At 37.1% G+C, this 16,464-nt stretch overlaps 1 protein-coding gene across 1 annotated transcript; it reads left to right on the plus strand.

Annotated features, from left to right (window-relative positions):
* The first annotated feature begins 1,053 nt into the window (after positions 1-1,053).
* grpr (gastrin-releasing peptide receptor) lies at positions 1,054-11,689 on the plus strand. The gene is made up of 4 exons (XM_042417199.1): positions 1,054-1,371; positions 8,921-9,272; positions 9,941-10,054; positions 11,408-11,689. Exons 1-4 carry the CDS (start codon positions 1,064-1,066, stop codon positions 11,687-11,689), a joined length of 1,056 nt encoding a protein of 351 aa, XP_042273133.1. The 5' UTR covers positions 1,054-1,063.
* The last annotated feature ends 4,775 nt before the right edge of the window (positions 11,690-16,464 follow it).

Consider the following 16,464-nt stretch of genomic DNA (forward strand, 5'->3'; position numbering starts at 1 on the left):
TTATAAAAACAGCCCATGAAACCTATGTTCTGTCCAAGTTTTAAAAAACTAACATTGTATTGTAATGTTGTATTTTATTTGAGTCATTTATGCTGTAAATCCATTTTTTTCTCCTTCAAAGCTGATTTTAACAAAAATATTTAACAGTAAACAATTTTCAGTCAATGATAGATAGATTTGACAATATTAAAAGTAAATACAAGGCTGTATCACTGTGTTAACACAAAATGTGTTTCCATTTTGATCCAACATCAGAAAGGAGAAGTGAGATGACAGATTTGGAAGCAAGACAAGACAGGTAAACAAAAAAACAACAACAAAAAAACAAAAAAAACCAAAACATGCAAAACAAAATAAACAAATGTAGAGCTGCAAGGACTAGTCGATTAATCGAGTAGTCAATCTACAGAAAAGTAATTGCTAACTATTTTTTACAATCATTGTGAGTAATTTTTAAAGAAAAAATAGTAACATTCTCTGGTTCCAGCTTCTCGTTGCTTCAGTCCTCTATGACAGTGAACAGAATGTCTTTGTGTTGTGGATGTTGACATTTTAAGTTGCATCTTGGGCCTCTGGAGACATTTTTAACCCTTTTATAGACCAAACGACTAATCGATTAATCGAGGAAACAGATTAATAATGAAGCCCTAAACAAATACTTATGATTCAATATTTAACATTACTTTTACCAAGAGCTTTGAACCCCTTTACAACATTCTCTCTTAAGTACAACTGCACATACACACATATTGATTGATCTTTATTGGTGCATGTTGTGTGCCGTTGAGCGCACTGGGTAGCAGCCCCCATAGCGGACCCCCGCGCTCAAACACTTGACATGAACACCACTCAAAAGCAGGACACAAAATTTTCACCACTGAGTTTTTACCTTTTCTCTGGAACCCCAAAGGACCTGCCCGTCTGTCTCTGAGTTTCAACTTTTATTTAAAAAATTAAATATATATATATATATCTTGGGTTGGTTTGATCGGTGGGAGAGATGGAATATCTGTATCCAAATGCGTCGCGCAGCGTCACTGCTCTCCAAAGCTCGGCACGGACGATGTGGTACACCGGCGTGGCCATCGCTTCAGTTTACGGTGTAATCAGTGTGTTGGGGCTGATCGGCAACATCACCCTCATCAAGACGTTTAGCTCTGCCAAATCTATCCGCAATGTGCCGAATCTCTTCATGTCCAGTCTTGCGCTCGGAGATGTTTTACTGCTGGTGACCTGCGCTCCGGTGGACGCCAGCCGCTACCTGACAGAGGAGTGGCTGTTCGGGAGAGTGGGCTGTAAAGTCATCCCCTTCATTCAGCTTACCTCGGTCGGGGTGTCTGTGTTCACTCTCACAGCCCTCTCTGCTGACAGGTAGGATACGGTTTTGTTGTTATAATATAATGCAATTTAACTGACCCTATAAGATGTATAACTTTAAAAATGGCTTTAATGGCAGCCAAATGATCCAAATGCCATGTTGCTTTTGTCGTTATAAAGAGTGGTACAGCTAGAACATATGTCCAAACTTGATGTTTATCATTACAGTGGAAAGCAAATATTTGTCCGTGTATTGATGAGGGGAGTATTACGCATGACAGAGCTGAGTGCTTCTGTTTTGAGGCTGTTGACGCGTAAAACCGATAATGGTAATCAAATGCTACAGAATCGATTGTAAATTAATAGCTGTCAATTAAAGATTTCCAAGATTTTTTTGTCAAATGGCAAACCCCTTAGTAGGAACTTTGACAATTCAGGTGGCGAAAAAGTCACATAAGCCACAAGCTTAATAACATGCATAATATCAAAAACATTTAAAAGCCTTTCAGCGTAAATTTGAATGGTGTTGGAAAGTCAAGATGTGCTTCAATGATTCAAACAAGTTTAATGTTTATGCTATATATTTGAAGAAGATGCTTTAATATTAATATCAGAGCTTCCTTTTAAAACCAGAGAAAGAAAAAGCTGGATATCTCTAAATTCACAACAACCTTATGGGAAATATTATTTTAGTCACTTTTGTGTGTGTGATGTGTGCTTGCGAGCGTGCACGAATGAATGTCCAAGCGTGCATACTTTAATTCATCCTCTTGTTATCTCCCATCGACTTCCCACGTCGTTATTTTTTCTCGCCCAAAGCGGCAGGAACCCCTTATTAACCTGTGTCACATAAGACTTTTCTACTGTTATAAATGAGCAACCTTGTGAGCACAAGAAACTGGATGAAAAGAATAATTTAAAAAAACGGCACTTTGGCGAATTTTAATTGACTTCGTGGTCCATATTTGTATAAATAATAATATTGCTTAACTCAACTTGATCATCCCTGACGTGTCAGTTTTAATTGAGATCATGGCCATGATGCACGTCCGTTTTGAGCTGAAAAAAAAAAACACATTCAAAGTTTGAATGTATGATAGGCATGTTATCATGCTGTATCATTTTCTTTTACAGCACTGGCTATTTTTCAATTAAGTTACATCTGAATAGAGACTGCATTTTTCTTCTTGTTAAGGTAAGTCAATTTTGCTTCAAGGTTGCATAACAACCTGCAAACTTTACGCAGATGTACATAGCTAGTTATCTGTAGTGTGAAAAACACATTTTTGCAACAAACTATCATCACCACTGACATAATTTGTGACTGGTTTACTAGGCAGACTATAATGCATAATGCAACTATCAAGGTGCATTATGGGAAATGTAGGACCCACTGTTTTTGGAACTTGAAGCATATTAAAAGTCAGGATAACTCGGCTTCTTCTGCTTCAGTTTTAACCATTTTATATAAAATCTGTGCTTTGTGAGTCCTCTATAGAGGCACATGAATAAAGGCATGTAAATCATTAAGTTTTACATACATGCATACATACAAATACATTCAAGTTAATAAATATTCACTGTCAGGGCCCCAAGGCTATAGATGACACACTACTTGTAATGCTGGGCAGCTAAAAGTTATCTAACCTCATTTGTGACCTAAGCGATCTGTATATTAATGTGTGGTTTGGTCACATTGAATTTTCCACACAAACCTCAGGGGAAAAAATAAGAATATAACTTTTTGACCTGTTATCCAGCACAGATTGTATCTTAAAGGAAATGTTTTGTCATCTCACAGGTGTCTACTGTCTGCCTGGAATGGAAAAATGTTTGCCTGTCGTGAAACCAAAGTGTAAATCTAATATTTCCACAGACTGCACCCACCACCGCCCCGTCCTGCCATGGTCAGTAGAGATGGAAATCACAAATCACTTTGCTGATTTGAATCATGTTGTTCAGTTCAGTTCAAATGTACTTTGTTCACTTTTTTCCTAAACTAAGCGATCACGTCACTGTTCAAAATGGCCAGACATTCAGCACTAATTCTGGCTGTCTTCAGTTCAGTAGCACGTTCAGATGTTGTTCAAGCTGTCACATTCAGTTCAGTACAGCACTATACAGGCACTGCACATATGTTTAATAGCTCAGCAGCCTATTATTTATGACAGAGTTATCCAATCATGATTGGTTCTGTTGCTTTTTGCAGTCTTTTAACACTAGAACTGCCAGGGGTCGCAACAGGTAAAATTTACCTGCGCACCTGGCTACTACATTTCTGATAGGATACTAAAAAATGTACTCTGTCATTGTATTAAGGCATTGTCTTCACAAAGGAATGTCTAAAGTCACAAAATGAGTTCTCTTGTTTTATAATCTTAGTCTCTCTAAGAACACTAATTGCTTTGCATGACCATCAGTATGGCTTAGTCTAAAATGGACAATAATGAGCCATAATAATAAACAACCACGGCACTTAGGGTATTTAAAGGACCAGTGTGTAGGAGTTAGTGGCATCCAGCGGTGAGGTTGCATATTGCAACCAACTGAATACCCCTCCCTTTCCAAGCGTGTAGGAGAACCTACGGTGGCCTTGAAAGTCACGAAAAACATGGAAGGCCCTCTCTAGAGCCATTGTGTGGTTTGTCCATGCTGGGCTACTGTAGAAACATGGTGATGCAACATGGCGGGCTCCGTGGAAGAGCACCCGCTCCCAATGTAGATATAAAGGGCTCATTCTAAGGTAACAAAAACATAATGATTCTTATTTTCAGGTGACACTAATTAAAACATACATGAATATTATATTCCATTTCTGCCAAATCTGTTCCGCGAGATGCCACTAAATTTTACACACTGTACCTTTAATGTTGCAACAAAATCGACATGACAAATTCAGATGCAAAATTTCACCTAATCAATTATTAATGATGTGTGAATAAGAAAACACCACCAAGAAATTTGAGGTAACCAGTAAAGCTTTTTTTTTTTTTTAATTTATAACATCACAACGCAAATATATATTTTTCTTTTGATGTTCCATTCAGGAAAACAGTGTAAGGCAACAGGCAAATTAGGCTAAATCGCTAATAAACAATTAATAGTAATTTTACTTTTTTTTTTTACAATTTTAGCAGACATTCACCTTGACTGTGGATTTTTCACAGACAGCGTTCCTGCACTTCGGGCACTTGGTGAAGGTGTTTTTGCAGGTCATTCTCCTCTGATCTTTTTATTATCTAATTATGACTTGACGTAGTTGTCAGATAACGCACTCCTACGAGTGAGTCATGAGTCATGACCTAACTGAAGCTGCAAGAATCTTGCGATTCTTCCTGGATTTCTCTCACAGTGGTGAATCTTCTCCTTTTCAGGTATATTTGCAGCAAATCCAATAACTACACCTTACTCCTATGCTATCTATGGTGTCCGGGAATTTTGGGGTGCACACTCGTATAACGTACAGAATGCTGAGGTCACGAAAGCGGTTAACTTTACCTAACAGCAGCTCTTTTTCTCCTTATGTGAATGAATATTTATCCATCATACAGCTATAGTTACAGATTGGAAGAGAACCACATGAAAAACAAAGTTAAACCTTTGAGTCACGTATTAGCCACTTGCCTACAAGCTTCTAGTTCTAAAAGCATGTTCAAAGAAAGAAACCCTATTAACGTCATAAGTTTGCCACAGTAGGCTATTTTTCTACTAAAGGTCATCACTGCTTACTTCACATTGGGAAATAATTGGAATGGCAGTAGAGGAAATAAGCTCCAAGGCTCCGAGGTTTACCTTTATTTGGTTGGATAAGCTTTGCTGTGTATTACTGGTAATCAATAATTTTAATTGCATGTCTTCTGCAGCAGGAAGACGTTCAACATGTGGGTGAGAGTTGATGCATCCAAGGTGAAATGACTGCTGGGGAGATGAGTGCTGATGTGTCCTAATTGTCTGCTGGAGACACATTTCACCAAACCCTTGTGTCTGTCAGTAAGCTCCAAACTTTTCCCACTCGTTTAATTCAGTGTCTTTAATTTGTCATTTGGCAGCATGCCAAGCAGCATCATTGAGGAAGAAGCATTCAGTACTGACAAAAATGAAAGACTCTTGTGGTATGCCTCAGACGAGAACTGAAGTCTGCAGCAGCTGGAAGAGGAGATTTGTTTTTCTGCAAATGATTTTGTATTTTACTTTGTATTTTTATTTTGTATTGCACATGTTTTAATTAATGATAATTAAATATATTTTATAGCGGAAATGTTCAAAGAAAAATGGGAATTTGAAATAAAGATTCTATTTTCAGATGAAATGAAGGGGGAAACATTTGAAACTGGACATAGACAAAAAGCTCAATGTGGAGAGAATTTGAATTTCATGCTGACATAATTAAATATAATAATTAATCTGATTGATGTTAGAGTGGGTGAGGCTTGGTAGGAGACTGTACTGTATATTTGGGACTGCCCAAAACTCCAATTGAATATTTTGCCAATATGTATTGGAAACATATTCAAATAAAGATTGAGATGATTTTGACTTGGAAAGCAGTGATTTTTATTCTTGGTGCCCTACCTGTGAACAACAAAATGAAGACACAGCAAAAAATAACAACAAAAAAACCAAAAATAAATAAACAAACTAAAACCAGGCTACAATTTTTCATATATGTGGTTATCTTTCAGAGCCTCCATGAGTTGTAAAGCCACTGTCTTTTCAAGGAGTGTTGCTATAAATTGCATCTTAGAAATGGGTCTATTGCTGTAATTTAATGGTTCAAGGCCAGATGTTTTTTTAAGAGAGAATGAATTAATGAATGATAATGTTGCCCTGTAGCTGCTGGATGTGGAAACAACTGTCTGCTAACAAGTTCAACATATCAACTTAAAAGGTTATGATTGAAGTGTTGTGTTCTCAGCTTGTTTCTGCTGCCCGAAAGCGGCCAAAAAATCTGTTAATGCAGGTTTAACTAACTCATCCAGTCTACACCAAATTTGGCACAAAGCAGATCTGGAAAAATCCAAAAGAAATGTATACTTTTTTTGCTTTCTGACATGCCATACTATATTGATATCCCTGTAACTGATTGTCAGTTCTTGTAAGTGTGGCCTATTTGACTCTCATGATTCTTTAATGCATCAAAAACTGCAACCAAATTTTAGACAAGTTATTATGTATATTATATGTTATATATATTATATAAATAAGTTATTTTTTGAGAGGGATCCTGCAAATTCAATGGGACTTTTTATGTGACACCAGAGCAATGTTATATAAATTTAAATGACTGCCAGAATGGCTGTCGATAGGTATGTATTTTAATATAGAAATGGATCCACATTATATGTATTACTATGATAAATTGTAAAGCTTTATTGTTTTAGCACTCTATTCCTCTGTTTAAAGTATTTATTTTTAAAATCTCCCACATCAAGTTATTATTAGTATTACTTTTACTCTTCACACCTTGTAATATGTGTGAAAAATGTGGGAATTTTTCTGGCTGACCTCACATGCACATAGTGTTTATCAATGAGGAAGAGCTGGACGTGACCCTGAGGTTTCTATGCCCTGAGCAGTGTTGCTAAGATACTGTGGCAATTCTGTTATTCTGTTATTATATGGGTATATAATTGCTTTAATTGCCATAGGGGGTCCCTGTTACTTTATATTCAACAATCTGACATCATGCTGACGCTGGAGCCATGGTTAGTTGCCAGTTTCTTAGGCACACCTAGTTAAAACTAATGCAGTCTAATACAACAGCCCTGCAATAAACCCGACCATAATGTTTAGTTTATGCTGAAATGGTCTCAGAGAGATGTTGATTCAACTTCATGGTCATTTTGGGGGCTTCAGTTTGTGGTGCTATTGAATATTATAGAGGTGTTTCTAATATTTTGCACACCACATTTATATCAATTAGGTAAATAACAGAAAAGCATCCCAGAATAACTCAGTAAATAAATCAGTCCAATTCAACAGCACCACAAACTACAGCCTCCGCAATGACCGTAAAGTTGAATCAATACCTCTGTAACAATTTTAACAAAAACTGGACATTACTGTATATCCATCATGTAGGATTCATTGCAGAGCTGTTGTATCCGACTGCATAACAGTTTTAGCAAGGAGTATTTAATAAACTAGCAGCTGATGGTATGTCACTAAATGAATTCAAAAAGCTGTATTGAAAGTGTTTACATGCTTTATTTAACATGCTTTACGTAAAAGCAGCAGTATTATGATGCAAAAAACTCCATTACTATTGAAAGTCCAGAGGTATTAATGTAATTTCGAATTGCACAATTTTAACATGTAAGGATTGTCTGGATAATGGGTGATCCTGGGGTTTTGTCTACTTCATATAACTGTTGAGTAGTTAATAATTTATGAGCAGTATTTTGTGTGTAATATTTTAAGTAGAAATTTCTGAACTCTGTACTCGATATATGTCAGCTATATTTATGGGAGTAACAGCTACAATATTTCTCTCTGTTGAGAAATGTAGTGTAGAACAGGAAATTCTAATACACTGTTTTTCAGAGAAATACAAGCGCATGTTGTGTGGTTCAGTTATCTGAATCCGGGCTGTTGGATTGCTCAGTGCCACAATGTTATCAGTTCAGTTATGTTTTTCAAGGACTTTAATCAAGCAAAGGACTTTATTTATTGTAAAATATCCTTGAATTGAATGGTGTTTTCAAAATAGCATTTTTCACGTATTTTCTAAGAACTACTTCTCTATAAACTACTGCCCTAGAAAGGTGAAAAAAGGGGAGGATTGAGAACTAGGAGGGTAAATAGAAATGAAATGACGATGAAATGTAATAGATTGTGGAGGTGAATTGGTCAAAGACATTAAGGTACTTGACTTCCAGCTTTTCTTTCACCACCTTTCACGCTCTAAAAATTGGCTCAGAAATCTCTGTTTTTATTAAATTACATGGCTGAACACAAAGCCAGATGTTTCGGCATAGACACCTTCTTCAGTGCAGAAAACCCATATTATACCGCAGATATTTCTGCCTACACAGTGTGACCAGTGCAGGTGGCACTGATGACACTCACTAGGGCTGACTCATCTCAATCAAAGCTCACTCCAAACAAAGACCAAACCAAACAAACAAAAACTAGAATAGCCTACTTTAGAACAGCAAACGAATATCATGCAAAAAATACAAATACATAGTCATACATTTACACAAATGAACACATACATAAATTAAATCAAATCAGAAACTCCAACATTTGAATTGCAACCATCAAGCTGCAGGCCGTCATGCACAGTTCAAAATATCAGGGGGCTTTATGAAAGGTGTGAGAATCAGTTCTTCATTCATGCCATTGGGAATAAACTATTTAATCTATAAATCCACTTTGCCTCAAGTTTTAACAATGCATTGTTCATGTCACCTCCTGACTTCTTGGCTGTATGGTATCAACACCAATGCACTTAGGATCTTCATTCTGTGTGGTTTTTAACTGCATTATTACCAAATAGAAACACTAAAGTAAAACAGAGTATACTCCTGAAATTGAGTCTTTATTGAAACAATACAATAAGAACTTCCAATCTCTAAGGTATCTATCTCTAATCTATCAGGTACAGAGCTATCGTGAAGCCCCTGGACATCCAAACATCAAGCACCCCTACCAGCATTGTCTCGCGGGCAGCACTCATCTGGCTCTTCTCACTGGTCCTGGCAATCCCTGAGGCGGTATTCTCTGACCTCCACACCTTCAACATCACCTCCACTAATGAGAGCTTCATCACCTGCGCACCTTATCCCCATGCTGGGGAACTGCACCCCAAGATCCACTCCATGGCCTCCTTCCTCATTTTCTACATCATTCCCCTACTGGTCATATCAGTTTATTACACCTTCATCGCCCGCAGCTTGATGAGGAGCGCTTCCAACCTGCCTGTGGAGGGAAATGTGCATGCAAGACGACAGGCCAGTGTTTAAGTCCAGCTGAAATTAAATTGCATGTTTTTTTGTCTGCTACACTATACATAACCACTATGTGAATCACTTTCTTACCTTCATTTAGAAAAAACAAAAAACTAAAAGGTAGAAATTCATACTTATTGTTATCCATCTAGGTATTTGGAGAAGATGTTTCCATATAGCCAAGCAAATCACTTCACTCTAAACCATATTTGCAGTAACATCAGTGTTGTATCATAGGCAGAGCAGATAGTCACACTGAGCCCGATAGCATCCTGCTCCAGTCTTCTTCTTATCTAACTTACAAACATGGACACACGTCTTGTCCTGCACCTTAGCTTGTTAAACGATCCACCAAACAAACATTCACAGGGGAAATGTGCACTTGTAACTTGAGTTAGCAGGTGAAAAAGCTAATTAGCTGGTCAGCTGCAGAATATCAAACATGTAAACATACCTGAAAACATCACTTTGGTCCATTTAGATGTTGGTGTAGTCCTTACTCCTCAGTACCACTGCTAATAACACCCTGTCCGCCCATGACTGGTGGGCTACAGTGCAAGTTTGTTTACTTTGAGTTTTTTTTTTTATTTTATTTTTTTATTAAATAATGATTAATCAATCATCCAACAGAGTTGCTCTTTGGTTTTGAAGTTTTTTTCTACAACCAACAGGTTGAATCAAGAAAGCGACTGGCCAAGACTGTGCTGGTGTTTGTTGGCCTCTTTGCAGTATGCTGGCTACCGAGTCACGCCATCTACTTATACCGCTCCTATCACTACTCCCAGGTAGACAGAAAGCACTTCTCTTTATTTTAGAGTACACTTGTTTATTTGTTTCTATCTGTTTGTATACACCAGCTGTGTTTCACAAAGATACTATCTATATCTGTTTTTTTCACAAAAATGTTTCCATTAGAATCTGTAATCATATTTATACCTGAAGTGGGCAGGGCTTATAAAAATCAATTACTTTTTACTGCCATTTATACTCCTCATTTAGCTGTCCATCAAACATACAAAACATAACAATAACATATACAATATACAATAACACTTGTAGTATAATATTATAGCCATGTACCTAAATTAATTAGTCAGAAATCAGCTATGTAACTGTTAACTGTCAAATAAATAAATATAGTGGAGAGGAAAGTACAAGTCAGAACTGTGTCTGGCCATATATATATATATATATATATATATATACATATATATATATATATAGTTGATGCATCATCAGGGACAATGGACAGTCATTGACTGTCCCAGAGTTAGCTAGATAGCTAAATTTCATCAGCAGTCCCTGGGCAGGCAAATTAGTTACAGTATCAAATGTTACAATTCCTATAGGAGTATAGTAAATAAACATTATGTCATACAACACTAAAAGCACTATCCATTTAAAGTATTACATCACACAAAAAATAAGATAAAATACCCTCTGTTTACTATTAATGTGATTGTGGGTAATTTTCAAAAAATACTTGGCAGGTGATTGGCTGAACCATTTGTCTATCATCGTCTACCATCGTTTCACCTTGCGAGGCAGCTGGCTTTGCAAGATCACGCAAGAATCCTCATAGGATGCTGATTGGTCCAAACCAATGGTGGTTCAGACACAAGTGCATAACTTGAAGCGTAACAAGATGGATTCCCACATGATCTCATGATGTTGTGATCTTGTGAGTCAAACTGCCTTGTAAGATAATGAGTTTGCAAGGTAGACAAAATTAGCAAAGTTCAAAAGGTTGTACTTTGTCAATGTATGGCAGTGATGATTCCTTGTAGGCTATGACAGCATAGCATGATTTCTCTTCAAAATTGGAGGTTGTTTAGATAACGGGATGAGCCGCAGATGAATAAAAAGTTGGTCTGAAGTGTCTGACAAATAAATGCGAACACTTGACAAAAAATGGGCCATTATAGCTCAGTGAGCAAGATGAAAAGATGAAAGTCAGATGAAAGTTGGTATGAGGTGTCTGGAGGTGTATAACACAAATTGTGATTCTGTTTGTATCTGAATAGTGTATTCATATTTGTATACACACATCTCTATTTATCTGTATCTCCATCTTATAATCTTGTAGAAAAAATTTTCTCAACCCTCTTTCTTCGTCCTCTGTCTCTCCCCTGCACTAGGTTGACACTTCGCTGGTTCACTTTGTGTGCAGCGTCGTAGCTCGTATCCTGGCCTTCACCAACTCATGCCTCAACCCATTTGCCCTTTATCTGCTGAGCAAGACCTTCCAGAAGCAGTTCAACCAGCAGCTGTGCTGCTGCTGCCGTATGATCCTCAAGCACTCCTCGCAGAGCCCGACACATTTCAACACACGTGTCACCTCTGTCCGCAGCACACATCACTCCATGGCAAGTCTGAGCATGATAAATGGCAGGCAGGGCTATCAGGAGGATTGTGTGTGAGGGAAGTGTGTGTGTGTGTGTGTGTGTGTGTGTGTCTGTACCAGGTATTCCTCACTTTTTACTTTTTGTCCTTATGGGGACAAAAAGTAAGTCCCCTTAATGTAAATCATTAATTTTAGAGTGAAGACTTGGTTTAAGGTTAAGGTTAATGTAGGGTTATGTTAAGGTTATTGTTAGGCATGTGGTGGTTATGGTTAAGGTTGGGATAAGTCTTCAGGAAATTAATGTAAGTCAATATTATGTCCTCTGAAGTGATGGAAACTGTGTGTGTGTGTGTGTGTGTGTGTGTGTGTGTGTGTGTGTGTGTGTGTGTGTCTGGACATACAATTATGCAAACAAAAGAATATAATCAAAATTATTTTACAAAATATTTTGATCATAAGAACATTACATAATTCATCAAAATATAAAAAAGATACATAGTAGTAGTACTGTAAAAGGCTACTCCAGCGATTAAATATTGCACTTCTATAAAGTTTGGGGACTTGAGAGACAGTGTTCAGAATCCAAGCACCAGAGGCCAGTATATCCCGACTATGACTATGAGTATAGGTCAAACTCAACAACACTGGATCCTACATTTTCCTGTCTCTCCCTAAGAAATTACAATTTCATACATAAAACTAATTTTTTTCCCCCAATTACATCTTGATGGGAAACACAAATGTTGCCTGGATTATGTTCACGGGCAATCTTTAATCCATCAAAGCAGGTGTTACATTTTTGCACCACGTGGAGGTCATGGTGGCAGTCAGGTGGAGGGTCAGTGTAAAAAGCTCAGTTCTTCAACAGTGCAGACTGGGATTTGCATCCTGAGACCCACATATGTTTAGATTTAGGCAACAACAGCATATATCATGGGACATATCATGGTTTTTGTGATTTTATGTCATTTATATGCTGTTAAGATGCCTTATGTTTATGTTAAACATAGTCAAAGGCCCAAAACTTGAGGTGAACATATGTAAAAATGCTCCCTTCAGGTCAAAAGCTCAGGCTTTAACCTGCTCTCGAGATGATGACAGATTTTTCGCACATGCCCACGAACATCCTTTCATTCCGTAACCTTTGTTGCTAAGGTTGTCCATTGGGTTGTTCGTGTTGGCCACTCGCATATTTTGGATCTGATTCAGGCTTGAATATGTGCGGATGCATTTGAGCGAATGAGAAAGAGAAGTGAAATCCTACTACTGCTGTTGTTTACCCTCCCGAACCGCTGAGGGACAGCTTCCAGAAGCTGTCCAATCAGAACAGAATGGGTTTAAGTGGGTTGAACTGAGGGGCTGCATAAAGGGCCAGTATAAGATAAACAGGGAGATTTTTGAATTGTAAATCATGCAAAGATATTCGAGTAGAAGTTAGAGAAAGATGGTTGTTTTGGTTAAATGTTAATAAACTGTCTGTAAACTGTAAATGTCTCGTGCTTCAAGTCACTGTGGAATTTTTTCCTATTAAACTAAACCCACAATCTTTCCCTAAACTTCACTGTCTGTGTGCGTGCCTGAACATAGCCATAGTTAGAGTAGATATTATGGACAAACAAATGAATTTTCAGGTAATGTTTTGCAGTCTCTACTGAACCTATCTGCATATGCCAGATACGAAAATTAACAAACTTTCTTCATTGTGTTGCTAAAAATGTCATCCATGGGGCATTGTGTTTCTAGCCTATTAAAAAGTATTTCCTGTTGCAAATCAGTAATATGTAAATGTAATTTCTAGGAAATGGGGTTGACCCTCGCCATAATACAACACAATAAAATCTCTGACATACACCCTGTGCCTGTGTTTCAAACTGCACATCTCGCGTTTGTGTTGCAGGCTCTGAGCCCAAACTGAGATAACTGGAATCAGGGGTATTTATTTAGATGTGGCAAACCTCCTCCATGGCGACAGAGGACATTATTCAACTGTTTCCGCAGGCTGTAACTGAACTCCATGTGTAAAACTGGTGGAGTGTCCCTTGATGGGTTTCATCAAGCTTACAACTTCTGACAAAGGTACAGTGTTTGGCAGAAGTTGAGAGAGGAGAGGCATGAAAGGATTGCATTTTGCTTCTGTGAACAAAAATAATCTCTAATGAAGCTACGTGTACAGTATATGCTGTATGTAAGTGAAAACATCAACAAAGAAGGAAACAATGTCAGTCTAAGAATAAGATCATCAAGATTATGACACCTTAAATTAAGTAAAATAAACTCCCCTAAATCATAAACATTGTACTTTGTTACGATTTTAGCACCAGAAAAAGTTCAATCATCGTGCTGGAGAGTGTGGTTTCTTTTTATATTAGTGTATTTTCAGCTTAATATTGATATATATTATTCTGCCTGCACCCTGTCACTGTGTATGTACAATATTTCTGGATGTCAGATACTGTGATAACTGTGAAGTTCAGAGATGTATTTAAATGTTGTTCTCTGGTTACAGAATGTTTATTGATCTGTGTATCAGTTGCACACAGTGTGAAAAATAAACAGTGAATGTAAATGTGTGCATTAGAAATCATATTTGTGATTTGGATTACACTAATAATGTGTGTTTATATTTTTGTAGTTGTGTGTGTGTTAACGCAATTTATATGTATTTACAGAAGGTTCAAACTGTTGGTGTTTAGCTTAAACATATTGCACCATGTATTTCTCTCACTGATCAAAAAAAAATAATGTAAAATCAATAAAATCAATAAAAATGGCAGACAGTTTAGTGTGCTCTATATCTCTTTCTACATCATTTTGAGGTTGTACTCCAAAGTGAAGGTGGATACTCATAGTCGTCTTTGTACTTTGGTTATATTAAGAGTCTTAGTCCTGTTGACTGTGTATACAACACATAGTCCCTGCACCCCTGGTTTCACTGGGCATAATTATTCTGCACTGTCACATGCTACGTTTACAGTCACCGTATCATATCGTAATGTCCTAATTTGGTGTTTCACAGAGGGTGAGGATTATACCCAGGCTGTGATGAGTGGGTGTATAATTCAGTCTGGATAGTGTTTGTTTAATTATGGTGTGAGCACCATTCCAAATTTCTGTCCTGCATGGTCTCAACCATCTACTTAACATGTCATCTTTATAGTCGCGCTCATTCTGTGGGAAGTCTGGAATGTAAATATGGATTTGTCGTTATCGTTTTAATTTAAGGAATGAAAGGAGCACAAATTAAATGAACAGGGTTTAGTTGAGACTAATAAAAGCATATTAGCACATGTTTGAAATCCCTTTAAAAATGCCCCAAAGGAGAAAAAGGTCACTTCATGGCCTTTTTAAAAGTCCTGCATTTTGAGCTGAAATGATTAGTCAGTTAATCGATTAGTCAATTGACAAAAAAAATCAATCGCAGCTATTGTGATAATCGAAGTATCATTTTAGTCTTTACTAAGCAAAAATGCCAAACAGCTGGTTGCAGCTTCTCAAATGTGAGTATTTGAAGCTTTTTTGTGTCATACATGATGGAAACTGAATTTCTTTGTATTTTAAAGTGTTAATCGGACAAAACAAGACATTAGAAGACGTCACCATGAGCTCTAAGAAATTATAACAGACATTTTTCACAATTTTCTAACATTTTACAGACTAAACTTTTTTAGTTGAGAAAATAATCAGCAGATTAATCGATAATGAAAATAATTGTTAGTTGTAGCTCTAGTTGCGTTTTCATGCAGGACTTTTAAGGTTCAAGAGGGAATTTTTTTAGGAATTTAAAAGGAATCCAACAGAAATTCTAGATACATTTTGCAGGGACTCAAGATGAATCCAGCACAATTCTCCGCTTCAAGATTTTTTCTGCTTTTATAACTCCAGCATGATACTGTTCACTGAAGGAATTCTGCATTGCCACCTCTCATACTTGCACCTGCAGGATTACAGCAGCAAATATGACATCAAGTTTAAATATGATGATGAATAATGCTAATAATTTTCGTAATCAGTTAGGTTCATTAATTGTTTAAAGATCCCCTCCAGACATGTTTAAAGACATTTAAAGGTACTCTGCTTTGAATAATTTCTGTCTGATATGGGTTTTACACAAAAGATTCAATTACCAAGTTAAAAATCCTTAAAATGGCACCTCCTCCATGTCCCTATATCCCTATATATATCTATAAATATTCAATATTTTTCATTTCAAAAGTTTAACTATTAGGCACAAGATGTCTCCTACTTCACTGAAATGTCAGATCTTAGTCTGTGTGCGCTGGAGGCTTCAAGTTTCCATATCACATATTATCACACAGCAGTAAAACAATAAATCTGTTATTTATGGCGTGTTTCAACATGTGAATGCATTTGTGACAACATACATGACCTCTCCTTCCTCTCTGTTAGTTTCGAAAAACTTGGTGAAGTAATAGATAGAGAGAGGGAAGTGTGTCTCAATGAGTCACGTGAAGTTTGAACTTTGAGTTTCAGCTTCATATCTCTATTGAAAGTTTTCTCTTGTCATATGAACAGGAAGTGAGACTACTCAGAACTCTCTCCATAAGAGGAAAGAAATGAAAAGCAGAAACACCTCCAGCTGTCCTAAAACTGTAATTCAGTCATCTTAAAGGTCAGTGTTGAGTGTAGGTGTTGTAACTGCTCACTGAGCAGTGTATTGATCCATATGTGGTTGGCACCCTTGTTCGCTTATGTGCTAACCAACCATGCATTTCAGAACTGTCAAAGAACATCAGTGGACTGAATGTCTTCATGTCACTTCATAGGAAACGTGTCCCCTTCAGATTTAGAATCTGTGACATGGGAGCCTTCTTACATCTGATCTGTAATCGT

Source organism: Thunnus maccoyii, chromosome 1 (assembly GCF_910596095.1).
Source record: "Thunnus maccoyii chromosome 1, fThuMac1.1, whole genome shotgun sequence".
Taxonomy (NCBI): Eukaryota; Metazoa; Chordata; class Actinopteri; order Scombriformes; family Scombridae; genus Thunnus; species Thunnus maccoyii.

Coding starts and splice junctions, on each gene's coding strand:
- grpr (XM_042417199.1), top strand. CDS start 1,064: ATGTGGTACACCGGCGTGGCCATCGCTTCAGTTTACGGTGTAATCAGT. Junction 9,273..9,940: donor ATGTGCATGCAAGACGACAG/GCCAGTGTTTAA, acceptor TACAACCAACAG/GTTGAATCAAGAAAGCGACT. Junction 10,055..11,407: donor GCTCCTATCACTACTCCCAG/GTAGACAGAAAG, acceptor CCCCTGCACTAG/GTTGACACTTCGCTGGTTCA.